The 17,411-nt window shown below is 34.7% G+C and overlaps 3 protein-coding genes across 4 annotated transcripts; 2 read left to right on the top strand and 1 right to left on the bottom strand.

Annotated features, from left to right (window-relative positions):
- Positions 1-1,733: 1,733 nt before the first annotated feature.
- On the bottom strand, positions 1,734-3,679 carry LOC141681014 (uncharacterized). 2 transcript variants are annotated; one of them, XM_074487078.1, is made up of 7 exons: positions 3,588-3,679; positions 3,261-3,497; positions 3,052-3,168; positions 2,700-2,816; positions 2,541-2,603; positions 2,354-2,434; positions 1,734-2,260 (listed from the first exon to the last, which is right to left on the bottom strand). In XM_074487078.1, exons 2-7 carry the CDS (start codon positions 3,363-3,365, stop codon positions 1,799-1,801), a joined length of 945 nt encoding a protein of 314 aa, XP_074343179.1. In that variant the 5' UTR covers positions 3,366-3,497; positions 3,588-3,679; the 3' UTR covers positions 1,734-1,798. The 2 variants fall into 2 exon arrangements, with proteins under 2 accessions (XP_074343179.1, XP_074343180.1); XM_074487079.1 differs by having other exon boundaries at positions 3,261-3,619.
- A 6,546-nt stretch (positions 3,680-10,225) lies between these two features.
- LOC141680973 (F-box/kelch-repeat protein At3g23880-like) lies at positions 10,226-11,359 on the top strand. The gene has a single exon (XM_074487043.1). The coding sequence runs from the start codon at positions 10,226-10,228 to the stop codon at positions 11,357-11,359; it is 1,134 nt and encodes a 377-aa protein (XP_074343144.1).
- A 5,020-nt stretch (positions 11,360-16,379) lies between these two features.
- LOC141680972 (F-box/kelch-repeat protein At3g23880-like) lies at positions 16,380-17,411 on the top strand. The gene has a single exon (XM_074487042.1). It carries the CDS (start codon positions 16,380-16,382, stop codon positions 17,409-17,411), a length of 1,032 nt encoding a protein of 343 aa, XP_074343143.1.

Raw genomic sequence — 17,411 nt, 5'->3', positions numbered from 1 at the left:
GTTTATGTGGTGCAGAACATTTGTTTTGTTTGGGTGCAAAACATTTTTCATTTTTCTAAATATTTGGTGCAGAATTTTAATACAACTTATATGGCTTGTAGCGGATAGTACAACATAAGCAAGAGGTATTATTATTATCATGCTTGTTGATGACTGGTACATCACTACCACTAAATTAAAATCCATCTGAATTAAATTCAAACTGGTATACCTATAAATTTCCAAAGTAAATCCAAGGTCTACAATTTCCATCAATACAACCAAATGAAAGCAAAATGTTACAGTATAATAGTAGAGCTTAATGCTATCAGAATTAACATTCAATCCGCACAACAATAAAAACTCAAAGTACATTTGTTTTTCCTTAGCCGGTCATGCAACCAAGATTTTTCCCTTAGCCAAATTTGCAGCTCCTTCCAAAGTACCATTCTTTTTGGTATTTTCACTCCATGTCAACAGACTGTGACAATAGATCATTCTTAATTTTTTCAGCAGTGCTTGTTGATTTTCCTGCATAATGACACACATTTTAATTCATTTATTTACTACAATGTACATTAACATTAAATAGAAGTTAAAAACGATTAAATATACCTTTTCCACACGGAGGCCAACCTTCCAGGCACACAAGCTGCCCATGTATGTCTCCATGTGTCTCATTACAAAGATACCGCAGTCAACAAAGTTCATTTCTGTTTGCCATCCCATCCTATGAACTCTGGGTTGCAAATTATTAATCTCGCTCTCTTTTGGCAGGTCATAAATTGAAATCCAGTGACAAAAACATTCATGCTGCATTCGTTAATATCACAAAATAATTAGAGTTTGTCGAAGGATGTTCCAACCTCCATTCATCTAAAAGTTCTTAAATCCTACACATACCAGACGTGCTGGTAGATCACCATACGTTTCCTCCACTCCAGCAGTTTGGACTCTATTATCAATAATCTCTAATCGTGTTTTCTTCATGTTATAGCATATGATATAGTGATGGCCCGAATCGTAAATAGGAAAAAAAAACTAGAAAATTTACAGGAGAAATGTTTTAGTTAATTAAATTATAATGTGGCACATGAAAAAAAAGCCAAAAAAATGAGTAGATAAAGAAATTATACACTTTATCCATCTTACCATATCAAAGTCTTTCACATCATACTGCTTATTATGCATCTCATTAACCATTTTGATGACAAGGTCCATGTTGTCATCAAATGCAGCAAAACGACTCATCTTTGAATAATCATCACCTACACCAACATCCATCCTCAAGGGTCCGTACTGCATTAACATATATGGCACATAATTACTATTTTTCACATAATGCAGAAGAAATAATAATTTGGACTAATAAGATTATTTTATTTAGTTAAAAATCACATACAGTGGTTTCGGTGGTCATGAAAAGACGTAAAGGTGAAGAATCAGCTTTAAGTATCTCATTCTCGTTTAATAGGTAGGTCCATGTATCAATCACCGTGGTCTCAACCAATTTATTGTCTCGCAGTGACTGAAAGTGTGCTTTTGTACACTTTCTGCCCTCCCATTCAAATAAGTAATCTCTGAAAAATACACATTGATCCATTGGTCCAGGTTAGGCCATCTATACTAGCTAGATAGAATATATGCGTTATAAATGCATAGCACATAAAAAATTTATACAATACACTAACCTTTTGTTCCGCCTATTCAGGAAAAGCCACTTCCATTCATTCCTCTCCTCAGTCGTTATAACATGGCTACTCACATCAACAACTCTGCTCACGTACGGAGACCTACATAGATGTGATACTTTTACCTCTCAGCGCGGTCTCACCATTTTTGTAGTTACAATTCTTTTATCTCCCACCCTATAATGTGCACCCTTCTCATCAACAACTTTAGGCACAGGTTGTCCTTTACCTACTAAACTCACTGAACCTGAACTTCCTTGTAGTTGTGAATTACCAATGCCCTTTAGATCACTGAGGAGGTTTTTGGGCGTCAACTGTGACAACCCCAAAGAATAGCTAGGTACGAAATCTGAATTATCTAGTATTGCAGATTTTTTACCAGCATCGTGAACTACATTACCAACTAATAATTTCTTGGCTATAGGACTAGTTGCTTCAAACATCTTGAAATATTGGCTATATTCCTTCTTCAGTTTTGCAAGGCGCAAATTTTGAGGAAATAGTGCTAATGATACTTCACAATTATTCAAGCACCTTTCATACACATCAACAAATTCCTTCAGATTATTTTCAAAAGATGTCATGTATGGCTGCCAGAACATAAATATAAATATATTACATGTAACCATATGTTTAAATCGCATCAAATTCAAAAACACAGATAATTGTTTAACTAAACATACCTCCTCCTCATAATGCTTATCAATTTCTAGCTCAACACGTGTTTGTGTGTTCTGCACCATATCAATTCCAAGTCCAGACATCTACAAGTATAGACCAGGTAATGTTAAATTTAACATGTCCCCCCATGAATTATATAATATATTTAATTTCTTAAAAATGAATAATGGATTAAATTTTAAATTTCACCAAATCTGTATTCTTTCTTGTCACTATCTCGATGTCCTCGCAATCACTTCTTTCTAATACAACCTATTTGCAAGTACGATAGATTAGAATATTAATCCCAATATGATAAATGATGTAAAAAATGTAAAGAAAAAATACAGTCATATCATTATCATTCACCTCTGGCTCAATGTCCTTCAAGATTCCTGCTCTTTCTAATTTCTTCTCATCATTCAAAATTGCCTCATTTTCGAGTACAACATCCACTTTCCTGCCTTTGTACTGTAACACTTGTTCCTGCAGTATAATAATTTTACAAATCAAAAAATTATATGTACGTTAACTACGAGGTTTATGTATAAATAAATAAGTATGAATTAATACTTAAATTGTGAAAACCTTATCATACATACATAAACTAATGTGTTTAATCAGTAAACTAAGTTGTGCTGGTGCAAAGAGATTAATATTTGGAAATCAATTTACAAAAAAAGTGAACAGATTTTTCTACTCAAACATGATAAGAGGTTACCCCAAAATCCATGTCCATAATTTGTTCCTCTATATAAAAATTATCCGTGTCATTAAAAAATTCATCATTCTCAGCATTTGCCATCAAATTTACACCATTAGTGTGTACTGTTTGTTCCTGTAGCAAGATTTATTAAGAAACAAATAAATCAATTATCCGCACAGTACATAATCAGTATGTGCATTACGTAACTACAATATTTAATTTACATCAACATTTTTTTTAGAACCCATTGTATAAGCTTCTTCAATGTCAGTCATGTCTTTCGTCCCATTATCGTTCTCCATATTATCTATGACAACCAAGTCTTGCATCGTCAACCCAATATTTTGTCCAGAATCCTGCAACTTGTTATACAAAGAGAATTTAAATTTATTTCAAACCACCCTTTAATAACATTATTCATTTATTACCTCCCCTTCACTGTTTATCTTGTTATCTCTGACCTGCGTGCATATAATTTGAAACAGATTAAAAACATAACATTAACATAACACATATATTGAACCAAATAAAAGAATGACTTGCTTCCTTACATTTGTCCCATCACGTAATTTAAGTAATATACCCTCTCCAAAACATTTTTTTTCTGTATCAACTTTTTGACGTTCGCGTATAAGCATGTCTGACCAAGCACGGTAAGCACGGTAAGCTGGATAGGTTGTAGGAACACGAACAGTGTCCCTGTTCCGTATTTTGCACACATACAAATACTAAAAAGACAAATAACTATTATTATCATATTACTACCATTTAACGTACACCATGTATACAATTTCAAACAACTGTAACTTACAATCAGAAAAGCCAATGGTCCTGCAAAATGCCTCTTTGTATTTGCAGCCCAATAAGTATGTGTCTTTTTTAACTTCTCAACTAGAATCTGACACCAGTTATATTTGCCACAGTTTTCAATATTTCCAGAAAATCTTAGTATATCTCTCTTTAGAAATAGATTCTGATTTGATTCGATGAAGAAATTATAAAGCATGACCAGGAAATTCCACTTGAAGTTTGTATCTGCTTGGCGATTTTCAAGAATCTTGTCTCTAACCATCAATGGTGAAATTTGGGAACTTACAAAACCAGAAAACTGTTCAGCCCAAATGTCACATACTGCGCTATCCTCATTGCATATAATTATTTCATCCCCAATTGGCAAACCCATAACACTATGCACGACCCGATCATCTATTTTAATAACCCCAGCTTTTAGCTTAACTGAACAAGATTTACCATCGAATGACTCAGCAATATTATAACCAAGATTGTGTGCATAATGCTCCATTCGAAAATGCAATAACTCACCAAATCCCGTTGATTTCACCCATTCCACTTGCGATTTTGACAAATTTCCTATAACATCTCTCATTATAGATGGAGAGAACTTTTTTTGAATATACCGCTTATATATCCTTACCTTTTTTTTCTTGTGGTTTGTCTTTGGTGTAATGCTCTTTGCCCTCCTTCCTACAACCTCCTTTGCTCTTTTTGAAAACAAACTTCTCTTCCTAACATTAGCACTTGCTTCAACCTGTATAGCCGCCAAATAAAAAAAATACATTAATTTATATACAATACAATTTTAAAAAAAATACTTATATTTATTTTAAAAATAATGGTAGTTCAAACTTTTGAAGAACTTGCCTTATCTTTCTTTTTCAATGCATATAAGTGTACCCCGCTCCTAATTTGATCTTCCGTGTTTATTATACACAAACTTCTTTGATTAGTGTCCTGCATCACATCAAAAATATATCAAATTAGAACATTGAAGCTTAATTAGATTTGTAACAACATGCAATTTATCATTTCTGCAACATATCAGAGATGAAGTGAAAACCTCCTCTCCCCTCGTCCTTTTTCTACTTTTTAATTTAAGTCCACGTATGCTTTGGGGGGCCTCATTTATACGTCTGTTCATACCGGTCTTCATCATTGTTCGTGTCAACGTCAACTTACTGCCCCTAATACCATCATCTGCTGGAACTGATTTACATCTATTGTCAAATATTTCACCCGGGATAACAAAACCATCATCTTCATCACTTAAGTCAAAATTTTGCTCATGTCTAAAGATTTTTCTTTCTCCTCCCACATCTATTTTATCTAGAGCATCTCTACTGTTTCCTGCAACTACATTCTTACCGAATACACATGCATTACTGTCACGACTACTGCGGTACATGGACACCTTATTAGCTCTTTGAACAGTTCTTTTGCTTGATCCTGAACTTAAGTCAATGTATACATGCTTTTCCTTTGGCCCTCTGTACAGCCAAGGGCTTTTAATTAATCTCCCACTCCTCCTTTGCCCTGTAATCGAAAGAGTATACAAGTGTTAGTCTACAAATTTTATAGAGAAACCTAATCACCAAACCTTACCATCTGTCCAAAAAAAGTACTGCAAGACTAAAATTTTGCTAAACTCGAACTACAATACATAATCAATTACGTATAAGGGTGCAGTACTTCTTTACACCCAAACAAAACAATGTTTAACAATTTTGGTTTACTAAATCTCACTAAACTCACTTAAAAGTACATTAATCAAATTAAAGTAGATTGGATTAACAATATAAAGGTGCAGGTGCAGTACGTGATGGGATATTGCAATTAAGTGTGTACATGAATACTGAAATACCTTCGCTCATGCCTGCTCCAGTTCTGCAATTCAGTTTTGTTCCACAAAGAAATTAGTTATGCACTCTCTTTCCATCTCCAAGAAGAAGCTGTATAATGGGTTAGTGGATAAATTATAAATTGTAACCGCTATATGACATGAGCGCGGGGTTTTCTATAGAAATTGATGGTTATGCAGAACACTGCCCCAATATAAAATACATTTTTTACAAAAATTAGAATTATTTTCATTTAATCTGAACCATTGATTGAAATGTTAATCCAACGGTGTTTAAGCAAGTCTCCAAGAACTCCAAAAACATTATAACTCCATAGAACCCACCTCTATATAATTAATGTATTTTTACCCTAAACCCTAAGTCCTAAATTTAAAGAAAAATGACCGATAATAACCCTTCGGTCGATTTTATCCATTTTTTATTTAAATTTACGATCGTTTTTTCGGCCGATCCACGTGGTCGGTATAATATGCGACCGAAGTAGTCATTTTAGCCTCGCGAAATTTTTGGGTTAAGTTTAATACGGACCAAATTGTACCGACTAGTTTTGAATGATACAGTCGTTATACTTAAATTATTTTTTAATTATAGTTAAAAAATATTGGGGAACGTGGAGTTCGACACACACTTAAATGCTCCCGTAAACTATAGTTACATAATTTTTTTTTTAATTATTTAATTTTAAATAAAAATTCAATGTTTAAATACAAAGAACGAAAAATTAAAAAATAAATTATGGAAGTATACTTTATATTCACCTTAAAATGCGTGCCATCTATTAAAAAAATATGTAGAAAATTGAATGGGACAGAAGCAGTAATAAACAATTAACTAAAAACTACTAATTAGCGCCACCATCGTATTCGTGGCCACCGTCATCTTCGTGGCCATCATTTCCATCGTCCCCTTCCCGGTCATGCTCCTCATTTTCGTCCTCCTCTTTTCCCTCCTCGCTGCTGGTGGTGGTGTCATCTCTGCCTTCTTCAGCCCCCCTTATAGCCTAAAATACAGTTGAGTTAAAACGCCTCAAAATAACACTATTAGGCCTAAATTGAGAAATTTTATGATTTTACCTCTTTGTGCTCCACCTTATACTTTTCCAGATTAGGGTGAGTAAGGTCCCGACATAACGGGTCACCTCTCCAAGAAGGGTAGCTGAGAAGACGGTGACATAATTGTCTACATTGTTATGCATATCAAGCATGACCTGGGCAATGACATTTACTCTCTTGTATGTGGGTTCCTGATGGTATTTGGATGTATTTCCTGCTACACCTTCCATTATATCCGGACCACGTTGTAAAAAATACCATCCGGCATAATAGATCCACGTGCGGGTTGGCTACAAGATGCGGCATCATCACCACGTCGAGCTTTATAATTCGCAGAAAGATCAGGGAGGCGTGAAGATGCCGAAATTTTTGGAAAACTAGGTAGCTCTTTTTTGGGAGGCCTTGTCATTACCGGTGCAACTGCCTCGAGCCACCATTGGATAGGATGTCCAGCTGCCTCTACCTTTCGGGCATTGCATCCAATGCATCCCGATTCTTGTACTTAATATTTTAAAAAATAAATGCTCGATGCGTAAAATCCAAAAATATGTACTAAAAACTATCAAAAATTTCTTATATATTCATGAGCTTTTGCACCGGCATTATGCTTTTTATTTTGCTCCTTGCGATTCCCGGATTCAAAGAGCAATGTTGGTGGGATGAAATTTGCAATGGTCTCGTGCATCCTTCCACCATTCATTATCACCGCGATTGACCTCTGACAACGGCAAACCCCTCTTATCGGCATCAGAGTATGCCTTTGATTTCACCTCGTTCAGTTTTTTTATTGCATTCATGTGTGTTACAAAATCTTTGTAAACATTGACCTTACTGAGAGTAATCTTATATAGCTATAAGCTTGTAATACTTCTGCAAAAGATAAGTTGTTGATTCAATTATGATATTCAAAATATGATGAAACACACACACAGACACACAAATGCTATATATATATGTAACGTGACTTAAACTCCTTAATCACTTTGTTAACAAAAGTTGGCATCCTGGGGGCCAATGTACTTGCAAAAATTTATTTAAAGGTCCTTTTCACATCAGAGTTCTTGATACTATATTTAGTAGTCAAAATTTCGCACTTGTCAATATTTATATGTGCCAATAAAGAAGTCAAAACCATTACCAAATAGATATACTTACTGTCCTTTCTCGATACCGATCAAAATTGGATGGGGGGCTTATTTCCCCAACAACCTTTTGAGTGTGTCTCGGATAGAGGTGTATAATTAGGTTATTGTGCTTGTCACGGTACTTGGCGCTCTATCTCCTCGCCCGGCATCAATATCTCATCCTCCTCGGGTTCATCCCACAAAGAACGTGAGGATCTCCCCTAGAACCACCACCTTTGTCCCACCAGCACCACATGTGCCACCACCAGCACTACTTCTGCCCCTACGTAGCCTATGAGGCGTGTTTATTTGGGTCCTTGATTCTTTGCACGTCTCCCCCACCAGCCTCTTGCCTTTATCTTTTACCATCAACGCCGAAATAATGACAAGAAAAGCTCCGATCACAACAACATACCAAAATACGCCCTGCATTGCATAGGACCAAAACCAAAGTGATAACACACACGAAGTACTACACTTACCATATATTAATAAATTTGACATATATTAACGCCAATTTGACATATTGACTCAAAAATCAACATCTTTGTAATAAAATATAAAATTTAATGAAGCCTAAATTTGTAATTTTATAAACTCAAAAATGACAAAAAAAACTATATATTTAATCCCATGCATATCAACTATTTTTACACTTCAAGTCAACATAACGATATTCCTCATATCGATCTTCGTATCTTTTGCCTTCCTTATGCCCTTGAACAACTCGTTCTACATGTCCAACATCCTTTGACCGTTATCATCCTTTCGACCATCATCACATGGTCGGGACAGGTTTTGGGGAGAGTCATTTGCACTATCATTCAATTCAAATGTTCTCGTTCTAGGATTATCTAGTTTTTGATCGTCTAATGCCCTCATCCGCGTATAAATCTGATTGTTATCTTCTTGATGATCTTGAGGGCGATGATAATTCTGAGTAAAAAATGATGTATGAATTTCCTTAGACATGGGTGCATAACCGATGTGAAAGACTATGACTTTTCTCCACACCCACCTAGACATCGGTGCAGAACCGATATTTATTAACCATTTTCCTGTAATGAGAGTTCTATTATGCACCTGTTTAAACTCTTTCTCCGAATTTCTCCCCATCGAGAATATTCTTTTTGTATGAAGTTGAGAATTTCCATTATTTCGGCTGAATCATAACATGCGGCGGTGTGGCACGTGACTCCTTGAGCCTATAGGGAATGAACAAGTTCCAATAAGTTTCTGAAAATATCTCGGGAAAAAACTTGACCAATTCACCAAGTGAGAATCATAAATTTATTTGAAATGAAATTAGTCACTTTTGTTAAATTTCACAGTTACCTTTGCATCATCCATTTTATGGTTATTTTATTCAGGTTATATTGAAACATGCTGAAAATTCTTCTGAAAATAAAATAAGTGTGAAAGAAGCAACCAATGTGATAATGCATTCACGCTTTTAAAATTATGGCATAGAATACGCGGATTAATAGCCCTCTGTTTTTTTACCAAATCTATATCTAACAGTTAGTAAAGCACACACTTCTTATAAAAAAAAGTTATCGTCCTTATATTGATATCTCTAGTAGGAATATGAAGAAAGATAAATTTGAGTAACATGGGTTTCACTCTTGAAACTTTATCATCTAATTCTTTCTTAAAGTAAGAATTCATTGTTACCCAGTCGTAGGATGGGGCAAATTTCAAGGATGACTATCTTCTTTCATCTCTAAGATCATACCCAGATAAAAAATAGTACACGTACGAAATTAATTTCCAAAATAGTTATAAAAAATTTTGTTGGCTACATGTAAATGAAATCCGGAATTCACACTAATAACACCCTTTCAAATTATTTCATATTGCCCCTTCACCCATGTCACGTCATTTTATAACATTTTTTTTCTAATTTTTGTGCGTCTAGTATTACTCATCTAAGAATACTTGCAAACCCTTGTTGAGAAGAAAATGAAATTAACTTGAAAATGGTAATTAGCAGGATGTTGTGTGAAAATTGGGTTAAAAATATTAATAATGATAATAGGAAACAAAATGATTTATTGAGGTCGTATTGTAACATATTGTCATATATTATTAAATTTTAATTTACAATTAATTTTAGAAAATATTAAACGAATTCTAATTAGAGAAATAAATTTTGAAATTGTGTCAAAATTGTTATAGATATAAATTGATAATATTTAATACCCAAAACAGACTTTTGAAAAAAATGCTGTTAGACTAGGGTTTTGGATTAGGGTTTTTATCGCTACATATATAAGTAGGACCATCCTTTTATCTAGACATCATTCAGCCACCAAACATCATTCCGCCACCAAACTACTTTCTATTCCTTCAGACAATGAGATCTAAGAAATTCAAGCCAATGGCAAGTCATGAAAGCACAAACCCTGACACCATCCCTTTCATTCCAGAAGAAATCATGTACAACGTGTTTTTAAGGCTGACAGTGAGGGATCTTTCCCGATGTAAGGGAGTTTGCAACTCATGGCGGTCTATAATTTCTAGTTCCCATTTTATCAAAACTCACCTCTCTAAATCAACTAATGACCCTCATTTTACTCAACATCGTCTCCTTTCTAGTTATACACCTTTTAATTCGGATCTTCAGCTAAAAAGTTGTTCCATATATTCACTGCTTAATGAGCCTCACAATATTGAAGCCCTTGAGCTTGAATATCCGGATACAATCACCTATGTAGTAGGTTACTGTAATGGGTTGATTTGTTTAACAGGTCGCGGTAACTACGTTTTCTTTTGGAACCCATCCACAAGAAATTCAAGAAAACTACCTATGCTTGATACGATTACTTGTCGTTATAAGCATATAACCTATGGGTTTTGCTACAATGAATTAGCCGATGATTTTAAAGTATTTGCGGTCGCTACCACTGATTGGAAACATGAAATGTCAGTTTATAGCTCAAAATCTGACTCTTGGAGATTGATTGGAGATTTTGTTTCTTATAAGCTGCCGTCTGGAGGGTACTTGGGAAATGGAGCTATGCACTGGCTTGTCACTCCCAATCTGCAGCTTAAAGACGTCCCACAAAGGTTTCCTTATATTATTTCTCTTGATGTAATAAGGGATACATTTCGAGAAGTTATGCTGCCAAACTGTGGAGAAGCTATAATGACATGGAGTGTGGGCACTTTCTGTGAAAACCTTTGTGTGCTCCGCAAGATGTCCCTTGATGCCCGTGTCGAGTTATGGGTAATGAGAGATTGTGGTGATCAAGATTCATGGATAAAATTGTTCACCATCCCACATATGGATAGGCTAAATCGCAGCCTTTATGTTACACCTACACCTATCTGCACTTCTGTAAATGGTGATATTATGCTTCTTGTGGATTCAACCATAGTACTCTACGACACAAAGGATAACACATTCAGGGATCTGCTAAACAACAGAAGTTGTCTGAGTTCAAAAGTGTATACCTATGTTGAGAGTTTAGTTTCACCCAGCTTGTAAACATCAGCAAGTGAAAAGAAATGAAAATATTTATATTTACATGTTTTTTATATTACTTCTTCAGACTACTGTGATTAGGGGAAGACTTTAAAAAAATTGTATGTATAAAACCTAATTTATAATATGCATAGTAAAAGTTTATATTTATATTGATTGATTTATTTAATTACAAAAGATTCAAATGTATTATGTAATATTACATTTTATCTATCATATTCTATGATGGGGTGTGTTTTCCTGTATTAGGGTTGCTATTCTAATATGCAACAAGTTGCTTGTATTCACACCTATGTGATGATATTATGTTCAAATTATAAAAACTAAAATGACATATATTTTAGAAAATTGTCCATATATATATAAATGTATTTGTGGTTTCTATATTCAATGCATTCTTATAGATGCATGTAATATCTGAAACTATTCATAAAACATAAATTTCTTAGAATCCCATATTTAGGCCGTGCAGATTTTTTTATGAACCACTATAGTTTAAATTTTTAATAAAAATTGGTCGTATTGAAATATTTAATTATTTGAGTAAGATTTTATATGTTCTTTCCCGAGTTATTAGTATAAAAATTATTTTTGTCTAAAATATTCATATGACTACATATTCATGTACTCTAAATGTGTTCATATGAGGACATATCGTGCATGTTAATAATCTAGCTAGACATTATATGGTATAAACTGCAAAAGTCAAATCTTGTGTCTTCAAAAATATAAAATTCTGTATTACTTTTTTCCATTATAACACACACATATATATATATATATATATATATCATTCTTTCTTTACATATATGCTTTTATTTAATATAGAATATATAATTAATGTATTTTTACCCTAAACCCTAAGTCCTAAATTTAAAGAAAAATGACCGATAATAACCCTTCGGTCGATTTTATCCATTTTTTATTTAAATTTACGATCGTCTTTCGGCCGATCCACGTGGTCGGTATAATATGCGACCGAAGTAGTCATTTTAGCCTCGCGAAATTTTTGGGTTAAGTTTAATACGGACCAAATTGTACCGACTAGTTTTGAATGATACAGTCGTTATACTTAAATTATTTTTTAATTATAGTTAAAAAATATTGGGGAACGTGGAGTTCGACACACACTTAAATGCTCCCGTAAACTATAGTTACATAATTTTTTTTTAATTATTTAATTTTAAATAAAAATTCAATGTTTAAATACAAAGAACGAAAAATTAAAAAATAAATTATGGAAGTATACTTTATATTCACCTTAAAATGCGTGCCATCTATTAAAAAAATATGTAGAAAATTGAATGGGACAGAAGCAGTAATAAACAATTAACTAAAAACTACTAATTAGCGCCACCATCGTATTCGTGGCCACCGTCATCTTCGTGGCCATCATTTTCATCGTCCCCTTCCCGGTCATGCTCCTCATTTTCGTCCTCCTCTTTTCCCTCCTCGCTGCTGGTGGTTTTCCCTCCTCGCTGCTGGTGGTGGTGTCATCTCTGCCTTCTTCAGCCCCCCTTATAGCCTAAAATACAGTTGAGTTAAAACGCCTCAAAATAACACTATTAGGCCTAAATTGAGAAATTTTATGATTTTACCTCTTTGTGCTCCACCTTATAGTTTTCCAGATTAGGGTGAGTAAGGTCCCGACATAACGGGTCACCTCTCCAAGAAGGGTAGCTGAGAAGACGGTGACATAATTGTCTACATTGTTATGCATATCAAGCATGACCTGGGCAATGACATTTACTCTCTTGTATGTGGGTTCCTGATGGTATTTGGATGTATTTCCTGCTACACCTTCCATTATATCCGGACCACGTTGTAAAAAATACCATCCGGCATAATAGATCCACGTGCGGGTTGGCTACAAGATGCGGCATCATCACCACGTCGAGCTTTATAATTCGCAGAAAGATCAGGGAGGCGTGAAGATGCCGAAATTTTTGGAAAACTAGGTAGCTCTTTTTTGGGAGGCCTTGTCATTACCGGTGCAACTGCCTCGAGCCACCATTGGATAGGATGTCCAGCTGCCTCTACCTTTCGGGCATTGCATCCAATGCATCCCGATTCTTGTACTTAATATTTTAAAAAATAAATGCTCGATGCGTAAAATCCAAAAATATGTACTAAAAACTATCAAAAATTTCTTATATATTCATGAGCTTTTGCACCGGCATTATGCTTTTTATTTTGCTCCTTGCGATTCCCGGATTCAAAGAGCAATGTTGGTGGGATGAAATTTGCAATGGTCTCGTGCATCCTTCCACCATTCATTATCACCGCGATTGACCTCTGACAACGGCAAACCCCTCTTATCGGCATCAGAGTATGCCTTTGATTTCACCTCGTTCAGTTTTTTTATTGCATTCATGTGTGTTACAAAATCTTTGTAAACATTGACCTTACTGAGAGTAATCTTATATAGCTATAAGCTTGTAATACTTCTGCAAAAGATAAGTTGTTGATTCAATTATGATATTCAAAATATGATGAAACACACACACAGACACACAAATGCTATATATATATGTAACGTGACTTAAACTCCTTAATCACTTTGTTAACAAAAGTTGGCATCCTGGGGGCCAATGTACTTGCAAAAATTTATTTAAAGGTCCTTTTCACATCAGAGTTCTTGATACTATATTTAGTAGTCAAAATTTCGCACTTGTCAATATTTATATGTGCCAATAAAGAAGTCAAAACCATTACCAAATAGATATACTTACTGTCCTTTCTCGATACCGATCAAAATTGGATGGGGGGCTTATTTCCCCAACAACCTTTTGAGTGTGTCTCGGATAGAGGTGTATAATTAGGTTATTGTGCTTGTCACGGTACTTGGCGCTCTATCTCCTCGCCCGGCATCAATATCTCATCCTCCTCGGGTTCATCCCACAAAGAACGTGAGGATCTCCCCTAGAACCACCACCTTTGTCCCACCAGCACCACATGTGCCACCACCAGCACTACTTCTGCCCCTACGTAGCCTATGAGGCGTGTTTATTTGGGTCCTTGATTCTTTGCACGTCTCCCCCACCAGCCTCTTGCCTTTATCTTTTACCATCAACGCCGAAATAATGACAAGAAAAGCTCCGATCACAACAACATACCAAAATACGCCCTGCATTGCATAGGACCAAAACCAAAGTGATAACACACACGAAGTACTACACTTACCATATATTAATAAATTTGACATATATTAACGCCAATTTGACATATTGACTCAAAAATCAACATCTTTGTAATAAAATGTAAAATTTAATGAAGCCTAAATTTGTAATTTTATAAACTCAAAAATGACAAAAAAAACTATATATTTAATCCCATGCATATCAACTATTTTTACACTTCAAGTCAACATAACGATATTCCTCATATCGATCTTCGTATCTTTTGCCTTCCTTATGCCCTTGAACAACTCGTTCTACATGTCCAACATCCTTTGACCGTTATCATCCTTTCGACCATCATCACATGGTCGGGACAGGTTTTGGGGAGAGTCATTTGCACTATCATTCAATTCAAATGTTCTCGTTCTAGGATTATCTAGTTTTTGATCGTCTAATGCCCTCATCCGCGTATAAATCTGATTGTTATCTTCTTGATGATCTTGAGGGCGATGATAATTCTGAGTAAAAAATGATGTATGAATTTCCTTAGACATGGGTGCATAACCGATGTGAAAGACTATGACTTTTCTCCACACCCACCTAGACATCGGTGCAGAACCGATATTTATTAACCATTTTCCTGTAATGAGAGTTCTATTATGCACCTGTTTAAACTCTTTCTCCGAATTTCTCCCCATCGAGAATATTCTTTTTGTATGAAGTTGAGAATTTCCATTATTTCGGCTGAAGAGCCTATAGGGAATGAACAAGTTCCAATAAGTTTCTGAAAATATCTCGGGAAAAAACTTGACCAATTCACCAAGTGAGAATCATAAATTTATTTGAAATGAAATTAGTCACTTTTGTTAAATTTCACAGTTACCTTTGCATCATCCATTTTATGGTTATTTTATTCAGGTTATATTGAAACATGCTGAAAATTCTTCTGAAAATAAAATAAGTGTGAAAGAAGCAACCAATGTGATAATGCATTCACGCTTTTAAAATTATGGCATAGAATACGCGGATTAATAGCCCTCTGTTTTTTTACCAAATCTATATCTAACAGTTAGTAAAGCACACACTTCTTATAAAAAAAAGTTATCGTCCTTATATTGATATCTCTAGTAGGAATATGAAGAAAGATAAATTTGAGTAACATGGGTTTCACTCTTGAAACTTTATCATCTAATTCTTTCTTAAAGTAAGAATTCATTGTTACCCAGTCGTAGGATGGGGCAAATTTCAAGGATGACTATCTTCTTTCATCTCTAAGATCATACCCAGATAAAAAATAGTACACGTACGAAATTAATTTCCAAAATAGTTATAAAAAATTTTGTTGGCTACATGTAAATGAAATCCGGAATTCACACTAATAACACCCTTTCAAATTATTTCATATTGCCCCTTCACCCATGTCACGTCATTTTATAACATTTTTTTTCTAATTTTTGTGCGTCTAGTATTACTCATCTAAGAATACTTGCAAACCCTTGTTGAGAAGAAAATGAAATTAACTTGAAAATGGTAATTAGCAGGATGTTGTGTGAAAATTGGGTTAAAAATATTAATAATGATAATAGGAAACAAAATAATTTATTGAGGTCGTATTGTAACATATTGTCATATATTATTAAATTTTAATTTACAATTAATTTTAGAAAATATTAAACGAATTCTAATTAGAGAAATAAATTTTGAAATTGTGTCAAAATTGTTATAGATATAAATTGATAATATTTAATACCCAAAACAGACTTTTGAAAAAAATGCTGTTAGACTAGGGTTTTGGATTAGGGTTTTTATCACTACATATATAAGTAGGACCATCCTTTTATCTAGACATCATTCAGCCACCAAACATCATTCCGCCACCAAACTACTTTCTATTCCTTCAGACAATGAGATCTAAGAAATTCAAGCCAATGGCAAGTCATGAAAGCACAAACCCTGACACCATCCCTTTCATTCCAGAAGAAATCATGTACAACGTGTTTTTAAGGCTGACAGTGAGGGATCTTTCCCGATGTAAGGGAGTTTGCAACTCATGGCGGTCTATAATTTCTAGTTCCCATTTTATCAAAACACACCTCTCTAAATCATCTAATGACCCTCATTTTACTCAACATCGTCTCCTTTCTAGTTATACACCTTTTAATTCGGATCTTCAGCTAAAAAGTTGTTCCATATATTCACTGCTTAATGAGCCTCACAATATTGAAGCCCTTGAGCTTGAATATCCGGATACAATCACCTATGTAGTAGGTTACTGTAATGGGTTGATTTGTTTAACAGGTCGCGGTAACTACGTTTTCTTTTGGAACCCATCCACAAGAAATTCAAGAAAACTACCTATGCTTGATACGATTACTTGTCGTTATAAGCATATAACCTATGGGTTTTGCTACAATGAATTAGCCGATGATTTTAAAGTATTTGCGGTCGCTACCACTGATTGGAAACATGAAATGTCAGTTTATAGCTCAAAATCTGACTCTTGGAGATTGATTGGAGATTTTGTTTCTTATAAGCTGCCGTCTGGAGGGTACTTGGGAAATGGAGCTATGCACTGGCTTGTCACTCCCAATCTGCAGCTTAAAGACGTCCCACAAAGGTTTCCTTATATTATTTCTCTTGATGTAATAAGGGATACATTTCGAGAAGTTATGCTGCCAAACTGTGGAGAAGCTATAATGACATGGAGTGTGGGCACTTTCTGTGAAAACCTTTGTGTGCTCCGCAAGATGTCCCTTGATGCCCGTGTCGAGTTATGGGTAATGAGAGATTGTGGTGATCAAGATTCATGGATAAAATTGTTCACCATCCCACATATGGATAGGCTAAATCGCAGCCTTTATGTTACACCTACACCTATCTGCACTTCTGTAAATGGTGATATTATGCTTCTTGTGGATTCAACCATAGTACTCTAA

This window comes from Apium graveolens, chromosome 8 (assembly GCF_009905375.1).
Source record: "Apium graveolens cultivar Ventura chromosome 8, ASM990537v1, whole genome shotgun sequence".
NCBI classification, from domain to species: Eukaryota; Viridiplantae; Streptophyta; class Magnoliopsida; order Apiales; family Apiaceae; genus Apium; species Apium graveolens.
The sequence above is the reverse complement of the archived record's forward strand: the minus strand, read 5'-3'. Positions and strand labels throughout refer to the sequence as shown.